Source organism: Temnothorax curvispinosus, unplaced genomic scaffold, assembly GCF_003070985.1.
Source record: "Temnothorax curvispinosus isolate PA1 unplaced genomic scaffold, ASM307098v1 QBEX01012842.1, whole genome shotgun sequence".
Taxonomy (NCBI): domain Eukaryota; kingdom Metazoa; phylum Arthropoda; class Insecta; order Hymenoptera; family Formicidae; genus Temnothorax; species Temnothorax curvispinosus.
In genome coordinates, this window is record NW_020222622.1 from 1 (window position 1) to 26,718 (window position 26,718).

The 26,718-nt window shown below is 45.4% G+C and overlaps 3 protein-coding genes across 3 annotated transcripts; 2 read left to right on the forward strand and 1 right to left on the reverse strand.

Annotated features, from left to right (window-relative positions):
* Nucleotides 1–71: 71 nt before the first annotated feature.
* LOC112462846 (protein ANTAGONIST OF LIKE HETEROCHROMATIN PROTEIN 1-like) lies at nucleotides 72–1,267 on the forward strand. Its single transcript, XM_025028906.1, has 2 exons — nucleotides 72–83; nucleotides 174–1,267. The coding sequence occupies exon 2, from the start codon at nucleotides 196–198 to the stop codon at nucleotides 1,147–1,149; it is 954 nt and encodes a 317-aa protein (XP_024884674.1). The 5' UTR covers nucleotides 72–83; nucleotides 174–195; the 3' UTR covers nucleotides 1,150–1,267.
* A 419-nt stretch (nucleotides 1,268–1,686) lies between these two features.
* LOC112462848 lies at nucleotides 1,687–3,081 on the reverse strand. Its single transcript, XM_025028909.1, has 3 exons — nucleotides 2,848–3,081; nucleotides 2,584–2,749; nucleotides 1,687–2,286 (listed from the first exon to the last, which is right to left on the reverse strand). Exons 1-3 carry the CDS (start codon nucleotides 2,993–2,995, stop codon nucleotides 1,728–1,730), a joined length of 873 nt encoding a protein of 290 aa, XP_024884677.1. The 5' UTR covers nucleotides 2,996–3,081; the 3' UTR covers nucleotides 1,687–1,727.
* A 22,430-nt stretch (nucleotides 3,082–25,511) lies between these two features.
* On the forward strand, nucleotides 25,512–26,652 carry LOC112462847 (E3 ubiquitin-protein ligase Hakai-like). The gene is made up of 3 exons (XM_025028908.1): nucleotides 25,512–25,568; nucleotides 25,641–25,909; nucleotides 26,061–26,652. Exons 1-3 carry the CDS (start codon nucleotides 25,512–25,514, stop codon nucleotides 26,650–26,652), a joined length of 918 nt encoding a protein of 305 aa, XP_024884676.1.
* Nucleotides 26,653–26,718: the final 66 nt, after the last annotated feature.

The window sequence follows — 26,718 nt, forward strand, 5'->3', positions numbered from 1 at the left end:
AATTCCCGCGAAAAAGGGACATCGTGGAGTCCGCTGGACGTAACACCTTTATCGCCGGAACATCGATTATGTATTACTTTGTAGTAAGTATATTTTGTAATACTTTCAATGATTTATGTGTTTTTTTAAAACTATTATAACATATTTTATTTTACGAATATTTTATTTTATAGTTATCTTGCTCATGGTTGCAGTATGCAAACTGTTGCATGGAACTTTTACGTGTCAAAACCAACTGTGAGCAAAGTTATCCGTGACACTTGTAAGATTATATGGGACAAGTTATCGCCTATATGTTTGCCAAGACCTACTGCTGACGATTTCAGAAGGTACTCACGAGATTTCCAAGAGTTGTGGAATATGCCGAATTGTTTCGGGGCGATTGATGGAAAGCACATCGTTGTACAAGCTCCTTACAATACTGGGACCAGTTTCTTCAATTACAAAAAAACATTCAGCATTGTGTTAATGGCAGTTTGTGATGCTAACTACATTTTTACTCTTGTTGATGTTGGTGCTTTTGGTTCACAAAGTGACGGAGGAGTCTTTAAAGAATCAGCTTTTGGAATAGCTCTTGATAACAACGAACTGGAAATACCAGACGATAGCTGCTTACCAGAAACCGACACAAAGTTTCCATATTATATGGTTGCAGATGAAGCGTTTCCTTTGAAAAGCTATATTATGCGACCATATCCTGGAACTAAATTGGACAAAACACAAAAAACTTTCAATTACCGTCTTTCTCGAGCACGACGTGTTATCGAAAACTCTTTTGGCATTTTGGCCAGTCGTTGGCGAATCTTCCGATCAACAATTATTGCACATGTTGATACTGCGGAATGGATTGTGTGTGCAGGATTGTGCCTTCATAACTTTCTCTGGATGTCAGAATTAATCTCAAAATCAGAAAATGCTACGTACTGTCCTCCAAATTACGCTGATACATGGGACAACAATGGGAATGTCATATCTGGACAGTGGAGACAATGCGAAGAGAATATCATCTTTAGGAACATGGGAAGAATGGGAGCTAATAATGCTACACGCAAGAATGTTACCTTACGTGACACGCTTGCCGAGTACTTAATTTCTCCAGAAGGTGCAGTTTCGTGGCAAGAAGCATATATTACGAGAGGATCATTTTAATTGTACAACTCGCGAAAATATTAACTATTTAGAACAACGTATATTTTGCAGAATGTTTATTATCATTAAATAACAATCTTATTACGTATTACATATTGTATCTTTAATAAACTTTGGATAACAGCTACATTACAAGTCTCTGTTATAATAATATAATAAACTGCTACATTTATAACATTTTTATGCTGTTTATTTATGTAACATTCATTTATGAAAAAGAAATTCGTACATTGCACAAAATTATAGTAAAGATAGTTTGAAAGTTTTGAAATCATTAACAGCCGACAATTTTAAAAGTGTTTAGACTCATTTACACATGTGATTGTACTTTAACAACACATAAAACTAAAACTTATTTCTTTGGATTAAATCACATTCATTAATACTATTCTAAAAAGTACTTTTCTAATTGGAAAGCTTGGACTTATATATTATGTCTTATCTGTATAGTATATATATAGTATTTTTACAGCTAATATGTAATAACATTTTTACAAAAAATAACTAACTTTTAAAAATAAGAAACAAAACCAACTTCTTTGGATAGAATCACAAAATAAAAAAAAATAAAATACTGTTTACTCTGAGTCAGAGTCCAGTTCTAGCATGATGGTGTGGATTTTGGAACGAGCGATTTTTTGCTTTTTCTTCGACATTTTCTTCAATTGACTGTACGTAGTCATGCAAAAGTTATAGGCAACATTATCGCTCTTGTCAGCAGATTCACATAGTCCTTTTACACTCTGTAATGCTTCAGAAACAACTTGTAAAGTATCATCATTGACACTTACATTGGTTTTTACACTTTTTCTTGTTTTGTCATTTACAATGTCTGTATATGTTTTATTGACAGCTGAAGTCTTAACATTCAGTACATTGACATTATTTTCATCCGATGGTTCCATTTTTATTTTCAACAAATCTGATTCTTTGAGCTCATTTCTCACTTGTGGTGTTTCATGCTTGCTTTTGTTATGCTCTACAATTTTTAGATATTCAATCACATCTGGATCGTCGGTCTCTAGCGTATCCCATGTAGTAGATTCTTCAGATGGTGACAAGCTTCTTTTCAAAACATTCCCACGTGTAGATTCTTCAGATGGTGACAAGCTTCTTTTTAAAACATTCCCACGTGTCCTGAAATAATTGGAAAATACTTTTTTTACATGCGTATTTATTGTATGTGTTGTGTATAATGTTTAATACATCATGTCCTGATAGCATAGTCGGCTGTCTTTAATTAAGAAACGTACAAATGCGGATAAAAACTTCTATTCGCATGTATGTTTTTGTTAAATATTTTTACTATACGAAGTCAATTTTCAGCAAACTGCATTGCAAGGACACAGTGTGTAAAAAGGCTAAATATAAATACATAATATAATAAATTTAGTGAACATACTTGAATGGATAATATTTATATAAATTACATACTTTCTACTTTGAACATGAGGTTCTAAGAACTGCAGAGCTTTATACAGATGACTAGGCGTTGACTGTTTTGAGGATCCTGAACCGGATGGAAGCCCTGCTTTTAAAGAACGTCTCTCACGAACAAAACGTTCTCGCAATTGGCTCCATCGGTGTTCGCAGTCAGCAGCTGCATAATAATATGTATGATTAAATTATAGTACACAATGTTGTATTACTATAGAACTAAATAAATAAATAAAACTGATAATGCATACATGTACATACCTGTTGCATTCAACGCTTCTGCAATGCTACACCACGAATTTTGTGATTTTAATTTGTCTTTGTAATCGGGACTGCTTTTATTGTATAAATGAGAACATTTCTCTACCAATTCAATTAAACGTTGGTCCGTCAAGTCCATTGTAAACATATAACCTCACACCCGTTCTGAATGTAACGTTCTGAACTAACCTCTCTTTGTTACCATAACCGTGGTACGTGCCGTGGTATGTAAAAGTTCAAATAAACCAACTTTTACGGTTACGGTCTTACGGTTAGGGTTAGGTTTACGGATCTCCATTGGACCCGCGCCTTCACACTGACATTATTATATTTTACTGACAACGCACAAATCATGTGTCATTTATTAGATTTTTTACTTTTATAGTTTCTTTGTTATTTATAATATTTAAGCGATCGCAATACAAAAATGGAATTCCTTTTCTGCCTAGTCTTCGGTTTCTGACTTGCGGGTACAGTGTCACGAATTGCCTGTCGAATGCTTGTGAAAGAGTTCACCTGAAGAGGGTCCGAATTTGGACCGAAACGTTATGAAATATATATATATAGTAATAAATAAATAAATATAAAACAAATGTAAAATAATTCGAGTAAAAGAATATATTCAGCCAAAACATGCATTTTTTTAATTTGACGACTGTTGTTCGAGATCCGTCGAACTTTCCTACGCGAAACATTGGCTCGAAAACATTATTACATTTAACATCGAGAAATACCGATGTTTATGTTGTTCGAGCTCTGTCGAACTTGTTCGAAATATACGTTCCCCGCGATCCCCGCGCCCTCAAAGCCCATCGATCGCGATCACGCGTTACGAGAGTGCTCCCTTATTTGTCGAACCACGGAAACGGCTGTTGTGACGCGTGATGTGATTATACGGACGAATAGCGATTCAGCTCCCATCGCGCGTTCGTTCCTGAAAAACAACCCTCTTGAGTAAACGGCGAATTCGCTCGCCGGACAGTCAGTCGTTGCTGAGGATTCCTAGCCTCAAGTCGTGGGCCAGAACTCATAGCCGAAAGTCGTCGCGTATCAATCCTCGTCTAAAGACAGCACGGCTCTCTCCCTCTTAAATCGCTGCTTGAATCGCTACTCGCTCGTTTCGTCTTAAAGTGCGGATCAAAGTTACTTATATTTTTTCATTAAGTGTGCTACTTAGCGAGGGGTCCGAAAACTTCCGGTCGTGCTCCGCTCGCGATCGTTCTTCTGCCGCGCGCTCAAAATTTCCGTTTGACGCGTACAAGATCTCCGCTCCGCGAGAGGCTTCGATGCGAGAGACAAAATTTCCGTTCGCGATACCTGGCAGAAAATTACGAACGACTCAGAAGATTTCCGAATCCGCAGCGCACGATCCGTTGTTCCCCCTCGCGTCTTTTCCTTACTTGAAATAAAAACTATATATTTCTTTGTGCAATCTGTTTTCCGAGTGCTTTAATTCTCATTCCTCCCGCGAATTTACGACTCGCGTTATCCACACTTCTCGCTCAACTCTGAGCGGAATCCAGATTCAGGGCGACCGTCGGAAAGCGACGCCCGAACAACTGTCAATAGTAAAATATTAATTCTAACATTTGTTTCTAACAGATTTGTATTCAGTGACCTCAAAAACTGTTACGTAAACTAGTTCAATGCAAAAGTAACTTTAATTCTTCTAATTTAACTTCAAGTTAAAATAATTTTCAAATTGTTATTAATATTGTTTATTTTAAAGAATCTTTTTAAAAAATCGAACTCCACAGTTTTGGTGGAAATTTATTAACAATTAATTAAAAAAAAAAAAAACGTTTTAACTAACTGGTTAAGAATTACGGTCTGTAGCGATTTTTGAACAGTAAATTTCTGTTTGTCCCCACTGTGCGCCGCCCGCGGTCGCCGCCGCAGCATACGACCGCCGAGAGTGCTGCTGGCGGTGTAAGCAAAGAGGGCACACCCGGTTCGACTGCCGACGACCACCGCGCCTTTTCTGTTCCCAGTGCGGCGGGGATCGCGTCTTCACAAAAGACTGTCACCCGCCGCCGGAAAATGCCGCTCGGGCCGGGGACGAAGCGGCCGCCCACCGGTCCTCTGAATAGCGTATACGCCCCGCCTGCACCTGACTGTGATAGCATCGAAGCAGCCGTTCGAGGCACTCCTAGATACCGGATCCGAAGCTTCGTTCGTCAACGCGCAAACCGCCGACCTAATAGCCCGCGATTTCCCGATCCAGTCGGTTAACGGACAGGTGCACCTCGCCGACGGGTCGAGCACGTCTATCCCGGGGCTAATCACCTTCCCCATCACCGTGCAGGGACGAATGTTCTGGCACCGGTTCCAGATTATGCCGATGTTAGATTGCGACGTCCTGATAGGCGTAGACCTGTGGGCAAAGATGGACTTCGCCGGGCCCACCCAACGCCGATACGCAAACCGCCGCCATCGAGCACGCGTCCGAGGGGGCGCACTGACGGAGGAGGAACGCCTCCGCTGCTTCCTGGCCGTCGAACTCGCAAAGTTCGAGACCGTGCAAGGCCCCACCGACCGCGGGCAGCATGTGATACGCGTCAAGACCGACCGACCAATTAAACAGCGCTACCGGCCGCGAAACCTCGCCATGCAGGCGATCATCGACGCGGAAGTCGACAAGATGCTCCACGACGGCATTATCGAACCGTCGCATAGCGCGTGGAGCTTGCCAGTTGTCATCGTGCGGAAAAAGGACGGCAAACCCCGCTTCTGTATCGACTTCCGCCGGGTTAACGAAGTCACCGAGAAAGATGCGTATCCGCCGCCTCACATCACCGCGACGTTGGACAAGCTGCGGGGGGGTCGCTACTTGTCCACTCTTGATTTGAAAGACGGCTACTGGCAGGTGCCACTCGCGCCAGAGAGCCGACTCGTGACCGCCTTCACCGTCCCCGGCAAGGGACTAATGCAATTTAAAGTGATGCCGTTCGGGCTGCATTCAGCACCGGCCACATTCCAACGTCTGCTCGATACGATCTTAGTCCCGGACCTGGAACCGCACGTGCCGTTTACTTAGACCACATCGTCATTATTAGCGAAACATTTAACGAACACCTCCGCATTATGCGCAAAGTTTTCCTCCGTCTCCGGAAGGCCAACCTCTGCATTAACCCCGAGAAGTGCCGATTTTGCGCCGATCAGATTAAGTACCTCGGCCACATCGTCGACCGCGACGGACTCCGAACCGACCCGGACAAAGTCAGCGTCATTGCAAACTGGCCCACGCCGCAAAACGTCCGCCAGATCCGACAGTTCCTAGGAATCGCATCATGGTACCGCCGCTTTATCAAGGATTTCGCGACTCTCGCCGCGCCGCTCACCGCCTTGACCCGGAAGCAAACCCGGTGGAATTGAGGGGACGTCGAGCAAAACGCGTTCACAACCCTCAAAACCGTCCTGACGACCGCGCCCGTCCTCGCGTGCCCAGATTTCTCGCGACAGTTCCATCTTCAAACCGACGCCAGCACCAACGGCCTCGGGGCCGTGCTGACGCAATACTTCCCCGAGGGCGAGCGCGTGATCGCTTACGCCAGCCGCACGTTAAATAACGCCGAGCGGAATTATAGCGCGATCAAACTAGAGTGTCTGGCAGTAGTCTGGGGGATCCGACGGATGCGCGGCTACCTCGAGGGGTACCGATTCACGGTGATCACCGATCACCAGTTGCTGAAATGGCTACAAAAGCTAGAGTCCCCGTCCGGCCGGTTGGGACGATAATCGTTTGAGTTACAACAATACGACTTCGAGATCAAATACCGAAAAGGGGCGCTCAACAAGGTGGCCGACGCGTTATCCCGACAACCCAAAATCCTAGGCGTCACAAGAGCTAAGTGCCCATGGCATACGCGCATGTGGCGCGCGGCCGAAAATACGCCCCACGAGGTGCCCGATTTCAGGATCGACCAAGGCCGGCTGTGGAAGCACGTGCTCCACAGCTTGGATTTCAAAGACACCCCAGCAGCCGAACAGTGGAAAGAATGCGTACCGAAAGACCAGCGAGAACCGCTCCTCGAACAGTATTACGACGCACCGACCGCCGGCCACCTCGGAATAGCAAAAACCATCGCGAGAATAGCGCACAGATATTATTGGCCCGGGATGTTCCGCGACATTGCCCGTTACGTCCGCGAGTGCCCGACGTGCCTCGCCCATAAGGTCGCGCAAGAGAAACCCGCCGGACAATTACACCCGACCGCGCTCGGCCATCCGTGGCAACAGGTCACCCTTGACCTCGTCGGCCCGCTCCCGCGATCCGCCGCCGGCCATATCTGGCTCCTTAACATTCAGGACCGCTTTACGAATTGAGTCGAGCTCCGGCCATTACGACGGGCCACCGCGCCGGCCATCGTAAAACACGTAACCGAAGCCATTATCCTCCGACACGGATGCCCGGACGAAATCCTGTCGGACAATGGCACGCAATTAAAATCCCGGCATCTCGCTAAACTTCTCGCCGACTGTGAAATCCGCCTCCGCTTTACGCCGGCGTACGCGCCCCATTGCAACCCCGTGGAACGCACCAACCGCGTGATCAAGACCATGATCGCGCAGTACGCGAAAAAACACAAAGCTTGGAACGAACACCTGCCAGAACTCCAGTTCGCCTATTATACCGCGACCCACGACGCGACGGGCTACACGCCCGCGTTTTTAAATCACGGTCGCGAATTGCGCCGCCCCGAGGAGGATGCGCCGCGCGACGAACTAACGCCGCCGACCCACATGCATCGCCGATTGGCCGAAGCTTACGAACTAGTGAAAATCTAGCTGGCCCGCGCGTTCCAGCACCAAGAAAAACACTATAATCTCCGCCGCAGGGAATAGAGACCGCGTATCGGGGAATGGGTGTGGAAGCGGGACCGCCCGCTCTCCAACAAAAAAGCGGCGTTTAACGCCAAGCTCGCGCCAAAGTTTATTGGTCCGCTAGAAATACGCCGCATTATTTCACCCGTCATCGTGGACCTCCGCAGCCGCTCGGGGAAATGGTATCGGCACATACACGTGCAAGACCTCAAGCGCGCCCCGACCGACACACCCGACGTACCTGGCCCGGACCTTGGTGGGGGGGACGCGCTCGCACCGACCGCCGCCGCCGTTCAAACGTACGCGGCCGGAAAACACGCGCTGAGACGAAAACGCCGACGAACGAACTGTTGTTACGCGACCGACCGCGACCCAAACATTGTTAACCGCCGAAAAATGAAAACAAGCGATAGGATACCCGGCGTACCGAGGCAGGAGCAAGCCGATCGTCAGAACGACCGCAACCATGACGGACGAAACAGCCACGCAAGAGCAAGACATTCTCACGGAGATAGCCAGGATCCTCGGCGAAGACGACGAGGAGTACGATCCGGCCAACCCTGGGATCGGGCAAGGGTGGGCCACCCTTTACCGGGGCGAGCCCGAGACGGCACCGCCACCGCCGCCACCGGCCAAACCAATCCCGCCAAAAACCGTGCCGAGGATTGGCACGATCGTCCAGCGATTCGACGCGACGAATCGGGCGAAGCAGGTCTGGCTTCTGGCACCGCCGCCGCCACCGCCACGACGCCCACGACCACTGGCCGAGGCCCCTCGACGACGCGGCCGACGCTCCAACCCGCGAGGGTGATGGGGCCGATACCAGCACCTCCGATCCCGGTCCAGGTCGAGCCCGGGGTGATGGTGGAGGTCCCCCATTTTTCGTGCCATGTCTCCAGGCAATACAAGCACACGATCGGGAACCGGCGCTGGCACATACGGTTCAACGGGGACGGCTCCGTCCGTTGGATAAAGAACAAATCCCGGAAACCGCCAGCATAAGAGACCACTCGATCGACCGGCACCACCAACCAGCCGGCCACTGTGCCTCTCGATTCAGGCACATCTAAGGGGAGGGGTGGTGTAACGATGCGCCTCTCACGATAAGGCATCGTCCCCGGCCACCACCGCCGGATGCCGCCTGACCGATCATCCGTCGGGCGAGGACAGGGCGCGGTGCGCTCACATTTTTTAAACGTTCGAAACGCACCGTGTGCGCGGGGAACCCGCCGCACCGGTGCCTTCCTGCACGACGCCGACGAGCGCCGACGGGAGCCGATCCCCGCCGAAGACGAGCGCGCGGGATCGCGCCGCTCCCACCACCGCGCGATCCGCCTGATGATCGGCCCCCCCTCCTGCCGACCTCGCCGCGCCGGGCGATATATAAGCCGGCGCGCTCGGCGAGAAGACACTTTGTCTCTACCACGGCATTCCGCTGTTCCTGGCGAAGCCTATCCTCCAGATCCCAAGGTGACACACAAAACGAGGTCCAGAGTATGAGCATAGATTGAGCGTTCTCAGGTGTCTCCGAACTCCATCGAACTTACTCCCAACGGCCACGGCACCACGAGGTCGAGCGTGCTCGGCCTCGTAGCGAGGGTTCTCGCGACCGTAATCCCGGGATCCCGCAATTCCCCGTTGCATATAACGCGTTCCCACCCACGGTCTCAGCCTTGCCGGCATACAGCACGAGGTGCATACGCCCCCGGTAAAACACCGCGTCCCTCGACTATTGTAAGCCCGCCTTCGTTTTATCGCCCGAATGTACGGGCACCACCGAGTATTGTAATATACCGCGTTTCACTAGTCTCTGTAAAGTCGCGTTCCGTTATTATCTCGTATACCGCGCCGAGTGCACATGCACTACCGATCCCTGTAATTCCCGCGTTCTGCTGTAAAGCCGCGTTCCGTTATTATCTCGTATACCGCGCCGAGTGCACGTGCACTACCGATCCCTGTAATTCCCGCGTCCTGCCGTAAAACCGCGTCCATTATTATCTCGTATACCGCGCCGAGTGCACATGCACTACCGATCTGTGTAAATACCGCGTCCTGCTGTAAAACCGCGTCCCTCCGTTATCTCGTATACCGCGCCGAGTGCACATGCACTAACGATCTATGTAAATACCGCGTCCAGCTATCAACCCGCGTTTCGCATGGTCTGTAATTATCGAATTGAATAAAGCTTTCCATTGTACCTTACGATTGATTATTGTCTCTGTGCCTTTCAGTCGAACTCCTGATCCGGCAAATTAGTCCGCGTTCGACGATAAAGTTGGGCCGTTACAACATAAACAGCGTGTCGCTGTCTCATCCGACGTGATTAATTTTAAACAGCATTGCGTGTTCGTGCGCGTGTTTTATCGTGTCGGTTTTGACATTCTTTTCTTTTCTTTTTTACTTCTCTTTTTTTGTTTAAAAAGTGTTCTTACATTTATTTTTAGATTAGTGTTTTTAGATACATTTTAAGTATATTTATATTTATTTCATAATTTTATATTAACAATAATAATACACTGTCGAGTGAGTGCCGTGTAACTCATACTTATGATAGGTGTATGTACAAAAACTGTACGAATACAAGACCTTCTAAGCGCCTATTTAGATTTCCAATGCAAAAGGATGCGAGATACGAAATATGGATACGTAATACAGATAGGTTGTTAGAGAATAAATATTATTTTTTAATATATTGTTATGCTGACAAAGGAAGATCTGCGTATGTACCCGATAAAAACAGTACGTGGATCCACGTTATTGCTACGTGGATTCGACGAAATTACGTGGATTCGACGTGGATGTGACGTGATTGTTTTTATCGGGTATATCGCGACAATTATAAATATGTCGATATTAAGACCTCGGGTTTTTTTGCGATAAAACATAGTATATTACGTTAAAAAGGGAATGATCTAACCTTATTAAACACGGATTTTGTCTAATTTATAACATGTATTACTAAGCTTCCACTAATGAACAATAACAAATCTTTATTTATTGTAATCGTCACAACGTTTCGATTGTTGGTTTTGGTCAATTATAATTGTCACGATGTTTTCGATTATTGGTTTTAGCCCTTTTCAATCTGTTTAACTTTTAATTTTAACCAACAACCTTTCTTTTAAATCACAATAAAGAAAAGGGCGATGTTCATTTTTTCAGTTACATATGATAATTACTGTCTCATTAAACAAGGTTCGAGAGTGATTGAAGACTTTTCGACTCTACTTTTTATTATAAATGTTAATATTGGGCGCGATTTACCGAATTGCATTGCAATGCCACTTTTTTTTAAGTAAACATGTAATCGTAATTTTAATGTAGTTTCTTATATTTCTGTTGCAGGAAATACTAAATTGGAGAAATTTTCTTCCGCTACCCTTCGATCGGCATCATTGTGCGAGGATCATTTTACGGCTACGTGTTTCACAAACGCCACAGAAGAACGATTGACACCCCAGGTAGCAGACAGTCGTCATAATGACGTGATTCTTACGTCATTTTATGACGTATGTTACGTCATTTATTCCTAAAGTTTAACGTAAAAATGACGTATTTTTCACGGTCCTAAGTCACATCCCAACGACGTCATTTTCTGACGTTTTATTGACGGCAAAAATAGGTCCAATGTACGACATACCGGTTTCTAGAAATGTTTTTTATGAAATTAAAATTTTAAAATGTCTACTTGATAAACGTTTATAAAAAAATGTTCTTTTTCTTTATCTAAGAAAAAAAAAAGCTTTTTAATTGTTTCGTTACATGCCATGTGCGTATAAGCCCGCTCTCAAGGCGGTCACCCATCCTAGTACAGTACCGCGTCCGAGTCGCTTGACTTCGATGATCCAGTGGACAGTGACGATCTTCTCACCCTGATGCTTCCTTATTAACTGTACTTGTCTATAACAGGTACATCTTTAACGTGGTCAAAAATCTTGTAATGATATCTTCTTAATAGTTATAACACTGCATGAAATAGTTGTCATAAAACTATAATTACACACGCAACTAGATCCACTTATACCATAAATTCACAACGTCAATCATAAAGTTACGAAACACTTTATAAATGTAGGAATATTCCTGTGAAAAATGCTGTGAAAAATATGTCATTTTTACGTCAAACTTTAGGAATAAATAACGTAACATGCGTCATAAAATGACGTAAGAATCACGTCATTATGACGACTGTCTGCTACCTGGGTAGTCAATTAAACGTCTATATAATGTCATTTTACAAAGTCTTTTTGACGTATTAAAACATGACGTTAAATATACGTCACTTAATCGACGAATGACGTTACTGACCAATTATGACCAAATATTGACGTCAAAATGACGAGTGCTTGCTACCTGGGACGGAATGCTATACCAATTCCATACAATGACACAGGCTCTTCCGCAAATAATGAAAATGTTGAAATTGAACAGAGAGTACAGACAAATTATACAGCAGCATTTTCACTTGATAATGAAAACATGACATTAAAAGAACAAGTGCCTAAACAGTCTGCAGGCTTTTTCGCAAACAGTGAAAATGTCGAAATTGGACAAGAAGTACAGACAAATTATACGGCAGCATTTTCATTCAATAATGAAAACCTGACGGAAGTACAATTGCCTGAACAGTCTGCATTGCGTACGTATAAACATGGTAATTTAAATTTTGATGTAACTGCGGAAGAGGAAAATATAATGGAATGGGTGCATCTCGAGCCACCTATGCCACCCACAAATGATCAACGCCAAGATATTTGCACGCAAACAAATAATAAAGATGCACAAATAATCAAAGATCTAAAGATGGAAAATCGATATTTGCGACAACAATTAAAGCGCCAAAAATTTCTCCAGCAACGTATGTCAAAAAGTAAAAAGAAAACTAAAGAAACATTAAAGAAGACTAAACAAACATTAAAGAAGAGTAAAGAAACATTAAAGTATGGCGGTAGGCCAAAATTTATGCAAGACGGCGATGTTCGTTGGAGATATTTGGGGGCCCTGAGAAGGGCCGTTTGTGTAATGTGGCCCTGAAAAGGGCCGGTTGGTTTCGCCTAGTGGAACGGCAAACGTTCGCCCCAGACCAGGCACGGCTGCGTCTTCGTACGGTGGAGTGGCTGGCGAGTTCCCCACGCTCCAGGCTTCCTCCACGCCGGCGGTGTGCCGGGCGGTGTGTAGGTTCCTTGATCGGCTAAGTCCGGATCCTCGGTCTGTGTGGCCTGGTGCTCAAGGCTCGGAGAGCACGCCTGCGTCCCCTTTTCCTCGGTGGACGCCTCCCACTCGCTGTCGGTCTGCGTCTCTGTACCGCTGATCGGGGGCCGTACTTGTAGGCCCCTGTGGACTTGTGTCGGCGGTACGGTCTGCGTCCCCTGGTGACGGAGGTCTCCGGGAGATCGAGGTAACGGAGACAGGAGCGGCGGGACCGTGTACCTCGGAGACGTGTAGCGGCGGAGGCGTATATCCCACGTAGTCAGTAGATCTCGTGGAGGTCGTGTGAGCGGCCGCGGCGGTGATTCGAGCCGAATCAAATTCCACGCGGCAGGTTGCTGTTCCTGCAGCTGCACGGGCTGATGTGTCGGCAGCGACGAGCGGGAAGTTGGCGGCTTGGTGCGATTCCACTTGCGCAGCGTTATCAAAAGACTTCCTTCTCGTGGCTGATACCGAAGTATAGCTGTGCGAAGATAGTCGAAGGTATCGTCGCTTGCCGGTCCTTATATACCCTGGTCGCCGAATTTCTCTTACGAGAAAGGGCAGCCGCCTAGCGGAGCGTACTTGTTATCATCTTCGACGGCAAGCTGATTGCACGTGCTCGTTGCGTGCGGCCGTTCGCCGTGCCGCCGGTGCTCTTGCCGGACGGGGTGTGTATGACGGGCTGCCGTCTGGCAGGCGCGAGTGGCTTGTGTTGTAGCGGTTGCGCCGCCAGATTCGGGGCGCTTGCAGCCGCCACAAAAGAAGTCGACTAAACAAACATTAAGGAAAAGTAAAGAAACATTAAAAAAATTAATAAATGAACAAGAACTGCATCCTGTTGCAAAAAGCATGATTCATTTGCAACTGCATAAGCTACGTACAAAATATACAGAGGAAGAAAAAATGCTGTCCAAACAGCTGTACTATTATTCACTCGCAGCATTTTGTCGCTTAAAGAAAGCTGGTTGTAATTTTCCTGGACAGCGAACAATTAGAAGATGGATAAAAGAATATGATGTAAAACCAGGATTTTGTGATATTATATTTCACAAATTGAAAGAAAAAATTTCGAAATTACCAGAGGAAAAAGGAGCGTGTGCTTTAAAATGGGATGAAATGAGTATAAAGAGCTGGGAAGAATATTCTTCGAAATTGGACCAAGTAGAAGGTCTAAGAGATTTGGGACCTCTAGGTAGAACAGAAGACAGAGCTAAATGCGTCTTTCTATTTTGCCTAGATAGCTTAAATGCACGTCATCCATGGCGACAATCTCTTGCGTATTTTCTTCTAGGTAAGTGCATGAAATCAACTGAAATAGTTGAGATACTAAAAATATGTTTAGACAAGTTGAATAAAACGGGTGCTGATGTGCAACTCGTTACGTGCGATCAAGGTACCAGTAACCAAGCCGCTTATAGTGAACTCGGCGTTAAGGTAGGTACACAAACCATTTTTTTTTACAATAATAAAAAATATCATGCTTCATACGATTTCTCGCACTTAGTTAAAAGATTAGCGAGTTATTTTAGAACGCATGATAAATTATATTGCAAAGGAGAAATAATTGCATCATATTCCGATTTCGTAAAGACTTGGAGTATCGATAATGCCACAAAAGGAGGCTCAAATTTATTATCCCATATAACACAGGCACACATTCGTCCGAACAATTTTGAGGCAATGAATGTTAAAAGAGCCTTTCAGTTATTTAGTAATAGATTTGCAGCTGCAATAAAAACAGCCGGCGATGGAAAAGAATTGAATTCAAATACGTGGAAAGCGTCAGCTAAATTTGCAGAGAAGATGAATGGATGCTTGCAACTCTTACAGCCTTAATGTTACATTTGGTGGGAAACGGCCATTGTCACAGAAAAATCCCGATATTATAATGTTATTGACTGACTTTCTGCAGTGGTCTTCAGAATGGTCCAAAAATCCCAATAAAATAACTAAAGTTCCTTGCTTCAAAGGTTTCGTAATTACAGTATAAGCTATTCTTAATCTGTATCAGGAATTTGCAAGTAAATATGAAGGATTTGAACTTGCAACAGGTTTATATAACCAAGATTTGGTGGAACATTTTTTTTCAAAACTTCGGCAACGCGGAGAATTCAATCCTAATCCAACCGCAAGAATGGTCCGACTATCATTCAGACATATTCTTTCCACAGGTTATATTCAGACGAGTGACAAAGGCAACGTGCAATGTCTGGAGACTGAGACCCTTATTAATCAACTGAATCAGACAATTAAAAGGGTTGAAAATAATATGAATGCAGACGTTCCTTTTCTTGATGACGATGATGCTGATGCTGATTATCCAGAATTACTTATCTGAGACATTCTGGAAGAAATGGGTGATATGGACACCGAAAATGAAAATACATTTGGTAATTGTGATGAAAATGCTATTACATTTTTTGTAGGGTATGTGGCACGACGATGTATTCAAAAAAATAATTGTGATGTCTGTCGTACAACAATGTCGAAAACACCAATGGATGATGCGACGGCTAATGAAAAATATATTGAATATCGTGAATATCCGAACCCAGACGAAGATTCTCCAACAGTCACGAAATTAGTTCGACCAACAAGCCTTTTTAAGATTATCAAAACGCAATTAATGGCTTTTAATAGTACATGGCAACGTCACTGGTCATCTACACAAGTTCTTCTAAAAATTGTAAACGAGGGTATGTATGCAACCAATAAAATGCATGCTGGATGGTTTAACACTAATGAAAAGAGTTACAATCATCGCATGCAAGCATTAAAATTCTTAATAACAGTTAAAATATATTCCCGTACACGGTATAATAATGGTGCTGCAAAAGCAATAAATACAGCTAATAGAAAATTTAAAAACTTGTCAAACAAATAAAAAGTATAAAAGTATAACTAAGTAATAAAAAGTAAAAGTAATAAAAAGTAAATATATAAAGTACTAAAGGGAAAGATATACGAAGTCGAGAAAGTTAAAATGAAAGAAAAAAGTAACGTAAAACGTATAAAATTAATATTATATATGCAAATTAAAATACATAAATATTTCCTTGAATATTTTGTTATTATTAGTATTTTGGTAATGTCATTATGTTCAGTAATATGACGGCATGGTAACATGATGTTGCATCTACAATGTGTACGTTGAGTATGAATTTTGCACATTATGCTACGTTACCGCAAATATTACTTTTCAGTAATAAGACAAAGTAATATAAATTTCCCAGTGTCATGAAAGATCGCAATCACAGTTGAAGTAATTGCATAAATCTATAGACTAGCAAATCTATCACGGACTAGAACAAAAAGTTGTAATGCGATCATGCTGTGAAATTGAGAAATTATATCTATTTTCTTATTACCAATGACATTCTAAAAGATACGAATAATGATACAAATATTTTAAGGAAATACATTAATTTTTGTTATATCACATGTTGACACACGGTATTCAATATAATTACACAGGGCAAATTTAAGTGCAACGAATACCGTGCAACATATAACATATGACATTCCAAATTATTACAGTGATTTTTATAAATCACTACAAAAAAATGCCATGAATACAATTTTATAAATTGTATTCCTGTTAAAAAATGAATTGTATATTTAACAGGAAACTTGTAAATTTCTTCGTGATAAGATATGCTAGTCCTTGATTTATGCAATTATTTCGACTGTGATTGCGATCTTTGCGTCATGCTCACAAATGTCAACCAGAATTACATTTTCCTCCTTACACTTTTATTTCAATATACGTTTAACGTTACATATAGTAAAGACCTAAGTACAAAGATTGTCGTAACTTGTTCTCGTCAAAATTGCTCATAGTATAAACAAGAGAGTACATACCATAAGTCATAGAATAGAATCTGAAACGTACGATAATTTAATGTAATATTATGTTTAACATCAAATAACATTTAAAAAATTGTAAAATATAATGCAAAAATAAAAAAACATTTTTTTGTAACATTATTTATATTAAAAAATATTTTACAAGTTATTTCAAATGAAGCTACTACCTGGATTTGCGAATAACAGCTATATATTAAAGATTATTTTTGCCATGCCTTGTCGAATATATACGACAATATAACAATAACGTATAGACACTTATTGGCCAAGCCAGGTATTGTGGTATTATTTATTTAAAACCTATTCTATCCATAGTTCTCCTATAATATTTTCTCGTTATCCACACAAGTTAAAAATACATTAACTTTTCCATAGTTTATATATACACAGTAAAAAATCGTGCGTCCAAATGTTAAAATTTTCTTGTGTTACCAAGATTTGACTATTATTTCAATGTAAAATTAACATACAGCTATGTTATTATTTTCGTAACATTTTTATGTGTTATATTAATGTCAACGTGATAACTTAACACTTTATGTATGTCATTTAGAAATTGAATATTATTTTGAGTTTTTTTAACATAATTATCTCAAAAAATCAACACGCCTTAAAGTTATTTTAACATAAACAAAAGTTAAAGTAAATCTTCAAATAATCGTAAACTTTGACATACAAAATAATCAAATTTACTACAATCAAATGTTCAAAACAACATTTCTCTTAAGTTGAAATAACTATCGTTTATTCAAATATGTTATATCGACATTTTTTACAAGTTATTTTAACATTGTACTTAAAGTTAAAAGAACAAATATAAATGTAAAATATAGTGTCAATAAATTAACATTTCTAATTTGTCAACAAGTAACACACGATGAATGAGTTATTTTAACTCAAAATTTAGAGTGGACTTTCTGGGACATTTGAAAAATGTTACGACTAACATTTTATTTTTTACTGTGTATACATAAATGACATAAGCTGAGAAGCCTTTTTTTCACGTTTGGCAAGATGGTAAGTATCATTACTTTTTTTTTTCAAAGTTTTTTCTCCATAGTTATATTGTTAAATAAATTCCATTTTTCTTATTGCGTTAACTCCTTTGCGCAAAAGTTTGCTGCTGTACAAAAGTTGGTGCACAATTTTTTGATTAATTCTCTTGTACTTATCTTTATATATAATAACGTTTAACATAGTACACTTATTGTTAGTGCTAGAACTAGATCGTGGTATTACATTCTTATTTTATGGGTTGTCTACGTATGTGTATATAAAAAGTTAAGCACAAATGGCGTAGCATATAACTTCGTTCTTCGGTCCATTACTCCAATGACCGCTCCGGTCAGTGGACCGTCGCGTAGGCTCCGTTAAAAAAGGCTCCGCCTACTGTAGCGAGAGCGTTTCGTGTACGCTGAGATGCAATTGCTTCGAAGCCATTGATACGGCTGCATGGTTGTAAGAATGTTTGCAAACAGTACTGTTGCGTCAACAGAAAACTGTTATTGTAATCTCTTTTTATCTCTGCTCTTTCTTCACATTTACTTTTAACGTGATGACAAAATATCAGAGGCAAATAAATATACTTAATATTTATCAATAACATATATACCATGTGAAATCAGTGAAATAGGAAATTATATATCGCATTGAAGATCGATACGGATTAATATAATATCTATAATGTTTTACAGTTTACACATAAAATGTTTACTTTTTAATTTAACCTTTGCACGTCCGTAATGTAATAAACGTGCCAAACTGTAAATCGATACGTTGCGGAGTTTTTCCTGGAGAAAATCCTGAATAAAGACTACTTTTTTACACGTTCAAAAGTAAAATGGTTCTTACAATTAGTATCATGCATTTAACAATTTTTAATTAAAGAAGATTTTCAAGATTACATGCTGCTTCTATCGGATTGTTAAAATGTATATGTCATCTAATCGCGCAGAAAATTTTCCGTATATACGGATATATTAGTGGAAAGTAAGGAAGTTGTACGGGACTAGAGATTGTTTTCAACATCATTGTATATTTATCATATATTTACAACATATAGCAATAAAAATTATTGATATATTTGTGATCTATCGGTTTCATGGAGCGCGCGTTAGGATGAGATATCAGCAATCATGCGCGTAAGTACAGTCGATCACGACACGTGACGCGACGTTCCTTCTTCTTTCCTTGGTTGCGGTGCGAGGACGACGTGCGGTGGGCGACGAGCGATTCTGTGTGAGTATCATAACCGAAAATAACAATATTTACATTGTCGTGGAATGCAGTGTTATCACGTCCCGTGATTTTGGCCGTGATTCCACAACAATGTAAACATTTAAACGCTTAATTATATGTCATCTATTTCAGCAAGTAAAAGTACGGTGGCAGCGGTCTCGACGCCGACGACGGCGGCGACGGTTCCTACGGCCACGATGCCGACGACAGCAACGACGATCTCGGTGGCCGTGACGGACCCCACGACCACAATGCCGACGACGGCCGCGACGGCTCCTGCGGCCACGATGCCGACGACAGCAACGACGACCCCGATGACCGTGACGGCCCCCACGGCCACGATGCCGACGACGGCCGCGACGGCTCCTACGGCCACGATGCCGACGACAGCAACGACGACCCCAAGGCCCGTGACGGCCCTCACGATCACGATGCCGACGACGGCCGCGACGGCCCCTAGAGCCACGACGTCAAAGACGACCCCGGCGGTCGTAACGGCGCCCATGGCCACGGCAACGATGCCGACGACAGCAACGACTCCGACGGCGACTGAGCCGATCGTATTAAACGTAAGTGTTAAAATAATGGGATAATTTCTTATCATTATTAATAATGTTAACACTTTGCAATGACAGTCGCACATATCACATGTGACGCATACGTGACAGCGTTCGACAAAGTTTTAATAATGAAATTTATTTACATATATATATATATATATATATATATATATACACGAAAATGTCATTTTACTTAAAATATTTATTTTTTGTTACAGCCTGAAACGTTAAGCTCGTTGGTGCGGGCGGTATGTAACGCGATGCGAGGGAGAGGCAGAGGCAGAGGCAGAGGCAGAGACAGTGGCAGTGGCAGTGGCAGTGGCAGTGGCAGTGGCAGAGGAAGAGGTGGAGGTAGAGGAAAAGACAGAGGCGAAGCTGGAAAAGAGAAAAAAATCACGGGAATTCAAATTTATTATTATCAAAAATAACTTTTATATCATACGTACTTCTTTTAATTTACTTTGAAATAAAATAACAATATTAATATATGTTGGCGCAATTCTTGGCCGGGCGTAACTCCGGTTCGCCAATTGGAGCAAAGCAGGCCGGGTCGACCCCGACAGGAATCAGGAGTGCGGAAAATGATCAGACACTGGATTTCGCCTTCGATGGTGCACAGCACAATTTTATTGCAGATATATACAGTCAGCCGGTGGCCTTTACAACTTGAGGCGCGGCTCGAATGTGCGACGGGCACGTGTATGACGCGTGCGAGTATGCACTTCTTCAAGCGCACTTGGGGCGCAAAGATATCACGCGGAGACGCGCACTTGAATTAACTTTCACTTCTCGCGATGCGAGGGTGAAGATGCTGACGCGCAGAGGCGTAAATGTTCGTCGCCACGCTGTGATAGCGGAAGCGATTGCGCGCAAACGGCGCGGTTGCGAGTGCCGTCGAACCGTGGCACGATGCACTGGCAGCCCAAATAATTGCGGCACAGATACACGACGGGTCGTAAATCCGCGTGAACTGGAATAGAGCTAGACTCAGTACGGAGACACACGAGCTGGAGTACCGCACGAGTTGTTCGATTAGCTTCTACTGAGGACCGGCGTTCTCGCGGGCTCGTTTCCGGAGCATTCGGTGACGCGACAATGAATTTGGCCAATCGGCGCGTTTTGCAGGATGACGGGATCCTCGCGTGTCCGGATCGATAGCGCTACGTGAGAGACCGAGCGGTCAGGGATGACGCGGGGGGAGCGGCGCGAAGTCGCCTCGTTCAAGGGGCGGCTCAGGGATGGCGGTACCGGTATCGATCGCGGTAATTGATCGCGGTAATGGAAATCCTGAACAATATACATATAAGTAATATATTTTATTTATGCGTAGCTGTTCCTCTGACTCCTAAAAATCCTTTCCTTCCTTAATTAATAAAAATAGTATTACGTTCACAAATTTTAATTTTTATGTTAATAAATTGTGGCGGCTGCAAGCGCCCCGAATCTGGCAACGCAACCGCCACAACACAAGCCACACGCGCGCCTGCCAGACGGCAGCCCGTCATACACACCCCGACCGGCAAGAGCACTGGCGGCACGGCGAACGGCCGCACGCAACGAGTACGTGCAATCAGCATGCCGTCGAAGATGATAACAAGCACGCTCCGTTAGGCGGCTGCCCTTTCTCGTAAGAGAAATTCGGCGACCAGGATATATAAGAAACGGCAAGCGACGATACCTTCGACTATCCTCGCACAGCCATACTATACAGTATCAGCCACGAGAAGGAAGTCTTTTTGAGAACGCTGCGCAAGTACAATCGTACCAAGCCGCCAACTTCCCGCTCATCGCTGCCGACACATCAGCCCGTGCAGCCGCAGGAACAGCAACCTGCCGCGTGAAAATTGATCCGGCTCGAATCACCGTCAAGGGCCGCTCACACGACCTCCACGAGCTCTCCTGACCAGGTGGGACATACGCCTCCACCGCTACACGTCTCCAAGGTACACGGTCCCGCCGCTCCTGTCTCCGTTACCGCGATCTCCCGGAGACCTCCGCCACCAGGGGACGCAGACCGTACCACCGACACGGGTCCACAGGGGACTAGAAGTACGGCCCCCGACTAGCTGTATAGAGACGCAGACCGACAGCGAGTGGGAGGCGCCCACCGAGAAAAAGGGGACACAGGCGTGCTCTCCGAGCCTTGAGCATCAGGCCACGCAGACGGAGGATCCGGACTTAGCCGAGCAAGGGACCTACACACCGCCCGGCACACCGCCGGCGTGGAGGAAGCCCGGAGCGTGGGGAACTCGACAGCCACTCCACCGTACCAAGACGCAGCCGTGCCTGGTCTGGGGTGAACGTTTGCCAGCCTACTAAGGCGAAACCAACCGGCCCTTTTCAGGGCCACATTACACAAACAGTCCTTCTCAGGGCCCCCAAATATCTCTAACAAACATCGCCATTTCGCATAAATTTTGGCCTACCGCCATAACTGGTGACCCCGACGAAAGAACAACAAGATGGCGACATCAAAGGAACAAACGGAAGGGGACAGAACCCACCAAGTCAAGGAGGAGCTCCAGATAAACCGCGTAGGATTAAGAATGCCACCATTCTGGCCAGAAGAGCCGGAGCTGTGGTTTGCACAACTGGAGAGCCAATTTATCATATGCGGAATCACGCAGGACACAACGCGGTACGCCTACGCGCTATCGCAGATAGATACCAGATATGCCAAGGAAATAAAAGACATCGTCACGTCTCCACCAGCGGAACATAGGTACAAGACGCTGAAGAAGACGCTCATACAACGCCTATCTACATCCCAAAAGCAACGAACGAGACAACTACTAGAGCGCGAAAAGCTCGGCGACAGGAAGCCATCGCAATTCTTGCGCCACCTAAAAGGACTAGCAGGCACCGCAGTGCCAGATAGCCCACTCCGAACACTGTGGCTAGGGAGATTACCAGCTCAGACGCAGGTCATCTTGGCAACTCGTCAAGGAGATCGATTGGAAGACGTCGCAGAACAAGCCGACCGCATACACGAGGTCAACGACCGCGCAGTCGTCGCAGCAGTAGAGGCAACCTCCACAGAGAAAACGACGCTACAAGCACAAATCGAGGCGCTAACAAAACAGGTGGCAGCGCTAACAACACAGTTCTCGCAGGAAAGAAAACGATGGAGAGCGGACCGATCCCGCAGCCGCAGCCGCAGCCGCAACCGTGGCCACACCAAGGGTTTCACGGTGGAACACTGTTACTACCACCGTACTTTCAAAGATAAGGCACAAAAATGCGAGGTACCGTGCACAAGGCGATCAAACCGGCCAAGCCGGAAAACACGGAGGGCAGTTGCTGAGGGCGGCCAACAACGATAGCCCACGACCATGCCGCCTCTTCCTGACGGACAAAAAGACAAAGACACGATACCTGATAGACACCGGGTTGGATATAAGCGTCTACCCACACCAGCGAGGAAGAAGGAATCAAAAGGAAAAATACGAACTCTACGCAGCCAACGGATCCGCAATAGCGACCTACGGGAGCACGAACCTCCAGCCCGATTTCGGACTTAGACGAGATTTTCCGTAGAGATTCATCATAGCGGACGTCACGACGCCAATCATAGGCTCCGATTTCCTGGCATACTACCATTTATTACCAGACGTCAGAAGTGGATGCCTGGTCGACGGGCAGACAGGCCTGCGAGCGAAAGGGCGCACCCAAGAACAGCACACTTCTTCGATAAAAGCAATTAACGAGGAGTCGCCCTACCACCACATATTAAAAGAGTTTCCTGACATCACACGGCAATCGGGAACAGCAAAGTGCTCGCACAATACCGTGCATTACATAAACACCACGCCAGGCCCGCCGGAGGCCTGCCGACCGAGACGCCTGGCACCTGACAAGTTGAAAGCAGCAAAAATAGAGTTCGAACTACTACTACGAGAAGGAATAATCCGGCCTTCAAAAAGCCCATGGGCATCACCACTACATATGGTCCCCAAGAAAGCGGACCAATGGAGAGCGTGCGGAGACTACCGCCCTGTAAATAGGCGAACCAAGCCGGACATGTATCCAATTTCACACATCGAGGACTTCTCACACTCGCTACATGGAAAAACCATTTTCTCAACAATAGATTTGGTCAGAGCATACAACCAGATCCCAGTCAACCCAGAAGACATACCGAAGACGGCCATAATCACACCATTCGGCCTATTCGAATACGTCTACATGCCATTCGGCCTGAGAAACGCCGCACAGACATTTCAACGATTCCTCAACGAGGTACTAAGAGGGCTAGACTTTTGCTACGCCTACATCGACGATATTTTAATAGCTTCCGCCAACGAAGAAGAACACAAACGCCACCTGAGAGAGGTATTCCGGCGCCTACAGCAGTACGGAATACGATTGAACCCAGCCAAGTGCATTTTCGGGATGCCAGAGGTAAAATTCCTGGAATACCTCGATTAACTTCTATCGCCGTTTTGTACTAGGCGCAGCAAGAGAGCAAGCAACATTAAACGATATACTTGCCGGGAAACAGAAAAAAGGGAAAACACCGGTTGAATGGACACCCGAATTAGTAGCCGCTTTCGAGCATTGTAAGAAGAGCCTTGCCCAAGCGACGCTTCTTGCTCATCCACAATTTGATGCCCCGCTAACGATGACAACGGACGCCTCGGATACCGCCATAGGAGCGGTGATACATCAGCTAGTGGAAGGACAAGCACAGCCACTAGCGTTCTTCAGCAAAAAGTTGTCCAAAACACAACAGAAATACAGCCCATACGACAGAGAACTATTGGCAATATACGCAGCGATAAAACACTTTCAACACATGGTGGAAGGAAGACACTTCATCGTATACACAGACCACAAACCACTGGTATACGCAATGATGCAAAACCCGCTGAAGAGCTCACCAAGGCAAGCTCGACATCTCGAGTTTATAAGCCAATTCACGACGGACATCCGGCATATCAAAGGCACCGACAACGTGGTAGCTGATGCCATGTCTCGAGTAGAAAGCATAGCAACAACAATAGATTGCGAGGAAATAGCGAGAGCTCAAAGCGAGGACGAGGAACTCAACACCTTACGAACAGAGGGCACGTCAGCATTAAAACTAACGCAAATCAATATTCCGGGAACAACAACGAAGCTGTACTGCGACACCACACACGGCACACAGAGACCGTTCGTTCCAGAGCCATACCGCAAGCAGGTTTTCCAAAGCCTACACGGATTATCACACCCCGGAATCAAAGCAACCACGAGACTGGTCACAGAACGATTCGTTTGGCCAGGAGTCAATAAAGACTGCCGAAATTGGACACGAGCATGCCTCCAGTGCCAACGCTCCAAGATCGGGAGACACAACCGTCCCTCCATCGGGATATTCCTCCAACCGACTCGGAGATTCCAACACATCCACCTAGACCTAGTAGGGCCACTACCAACGTCGAAAGGCTACAGGTACTGTCTAACAATCATAAACAGATTTACACGCTGGTCCGAGGCAATCCCAGTAGAGGACATCACAGCAGAGACCATCGCGAAACAACTCTTCACCCAATGGATGGCCCGCTACGGGATCCCAGAGAGAATCACCACCGACCAAGGACGCCAGTTCGAATCAGACATGTTCCGGCGTTTAATAAAGTTGACGGGAGCCAAGCACTGGAGGACCACAGCCTATCACCCACAAGCCAACGGGATGGTGGAGAGATTTCACCGACAGCTAAAAGCAGCCATCAGATGCCATGAGACCGATGAATGGACCGAAGCCTTGCCGATAATACTCATGGGCATCAGAGCGGCAATTAAGGAAGACATCAAAGCAACCCCAGCAGAAATGGTGTACGGAGAATCAATCCACTTACCTGGAGAATTCTTCGGCACAACCAAAAACGAAACAAACAAGACGGATTTCATCGGTCGTTTACGCAACCTCATGGGGCGTCTAACACCCAAACTACGTTTTTATCAGACAGGACGCGACAACAGGCGCACTCCACCCCCGCTATAATGGACCATACGAAGTCATCAAGCGGACAGAGCGATTTTTTACCATCCAGACGGGAGGCAAACCTACGAACGTCTCGGTAGAACGCCTCAAACCGGCGTACACTCTCATAGAAACCGAAACGCCCTCAGCAACGGAGAACGAACAGAGGACCAAACAGGCAACTGAGCCCACGCCAACAGCAATTACACGAAATAGCAGAACTCGAAAACCAGTCGTCCGATTCCAGGCGGGAGTTTAAATACAACGAAGGGGGTCCTGTGGCGGCTGCAAGCGCCCCGAATCTGGCAACGCAACCGCCACAACACAAGCCACACGCGCGCCTGCCAGACGACAGCCCGTCATACACACCCCGACCGGCAAGAGCACTGGCGGCACGGCGAACGGCCGCACGCAACGAGTACGTGCAATCAGCATGCCGTCGAAGATGATAACAAGCACGCTCCGCTAGGCGGCTGCCCTTTCTCGTAAAAGAAATGCGGCGACCAGGATATATAAGGACCGGCAAGCGACGATACCTTCGACTATCCTCGCACAGCTATACTATACAGTATCAGCCACGAGAAGGAAGTCTTTTTGAGAACGCTGCGCAAGTACAATCGTACCAAGTCGCCAACTTCCCGCTCATCGCTGCCGACACATCAGCCCGTGCAGCCGCAGGAACAGCAACCTGCCGCGTGGAAATTGATCCGGCTCGAATCACCGTCACGGCCGCTCACACGACCTCCACGAGCTCTCCTGACCACGTGGGACATACGCCTCCGTTGCTACACGTCTCCAAGGTACACGGTCCCGCCGCTCCTGTCTCCGTTACCGCGATCTCCCGGAGACCTCCGCCACCAGGGGACGCAGACCGTACCACCGACACGGGTCCACAAAGGACTAGAAGTACGGCCCCCGACTAGCTGTATAGAGACGCAGACGGACAGCGAGTGGGAGGCGCCCACCGAGGAAAAGGGGACACAGGCGTGCTCTCCGAGCCTTGAGCACCAGGCCACGCAGACGGAGGATCCGGACTCAGCCGACCAAGGGACCTACACACCGCCCGGCACACCGCCGGCGTGGAGGAAGCCCGGAGCGTGGGGAACTCGACAGCCACTCCACCGTACCAAGACACAGCCGTGCCTGGGACCCTATTCTTGAAACGAGGATCCTAGATATTGCATGGGATATCGCATACGATACTAAATGGTATTCTTGAATGAGATG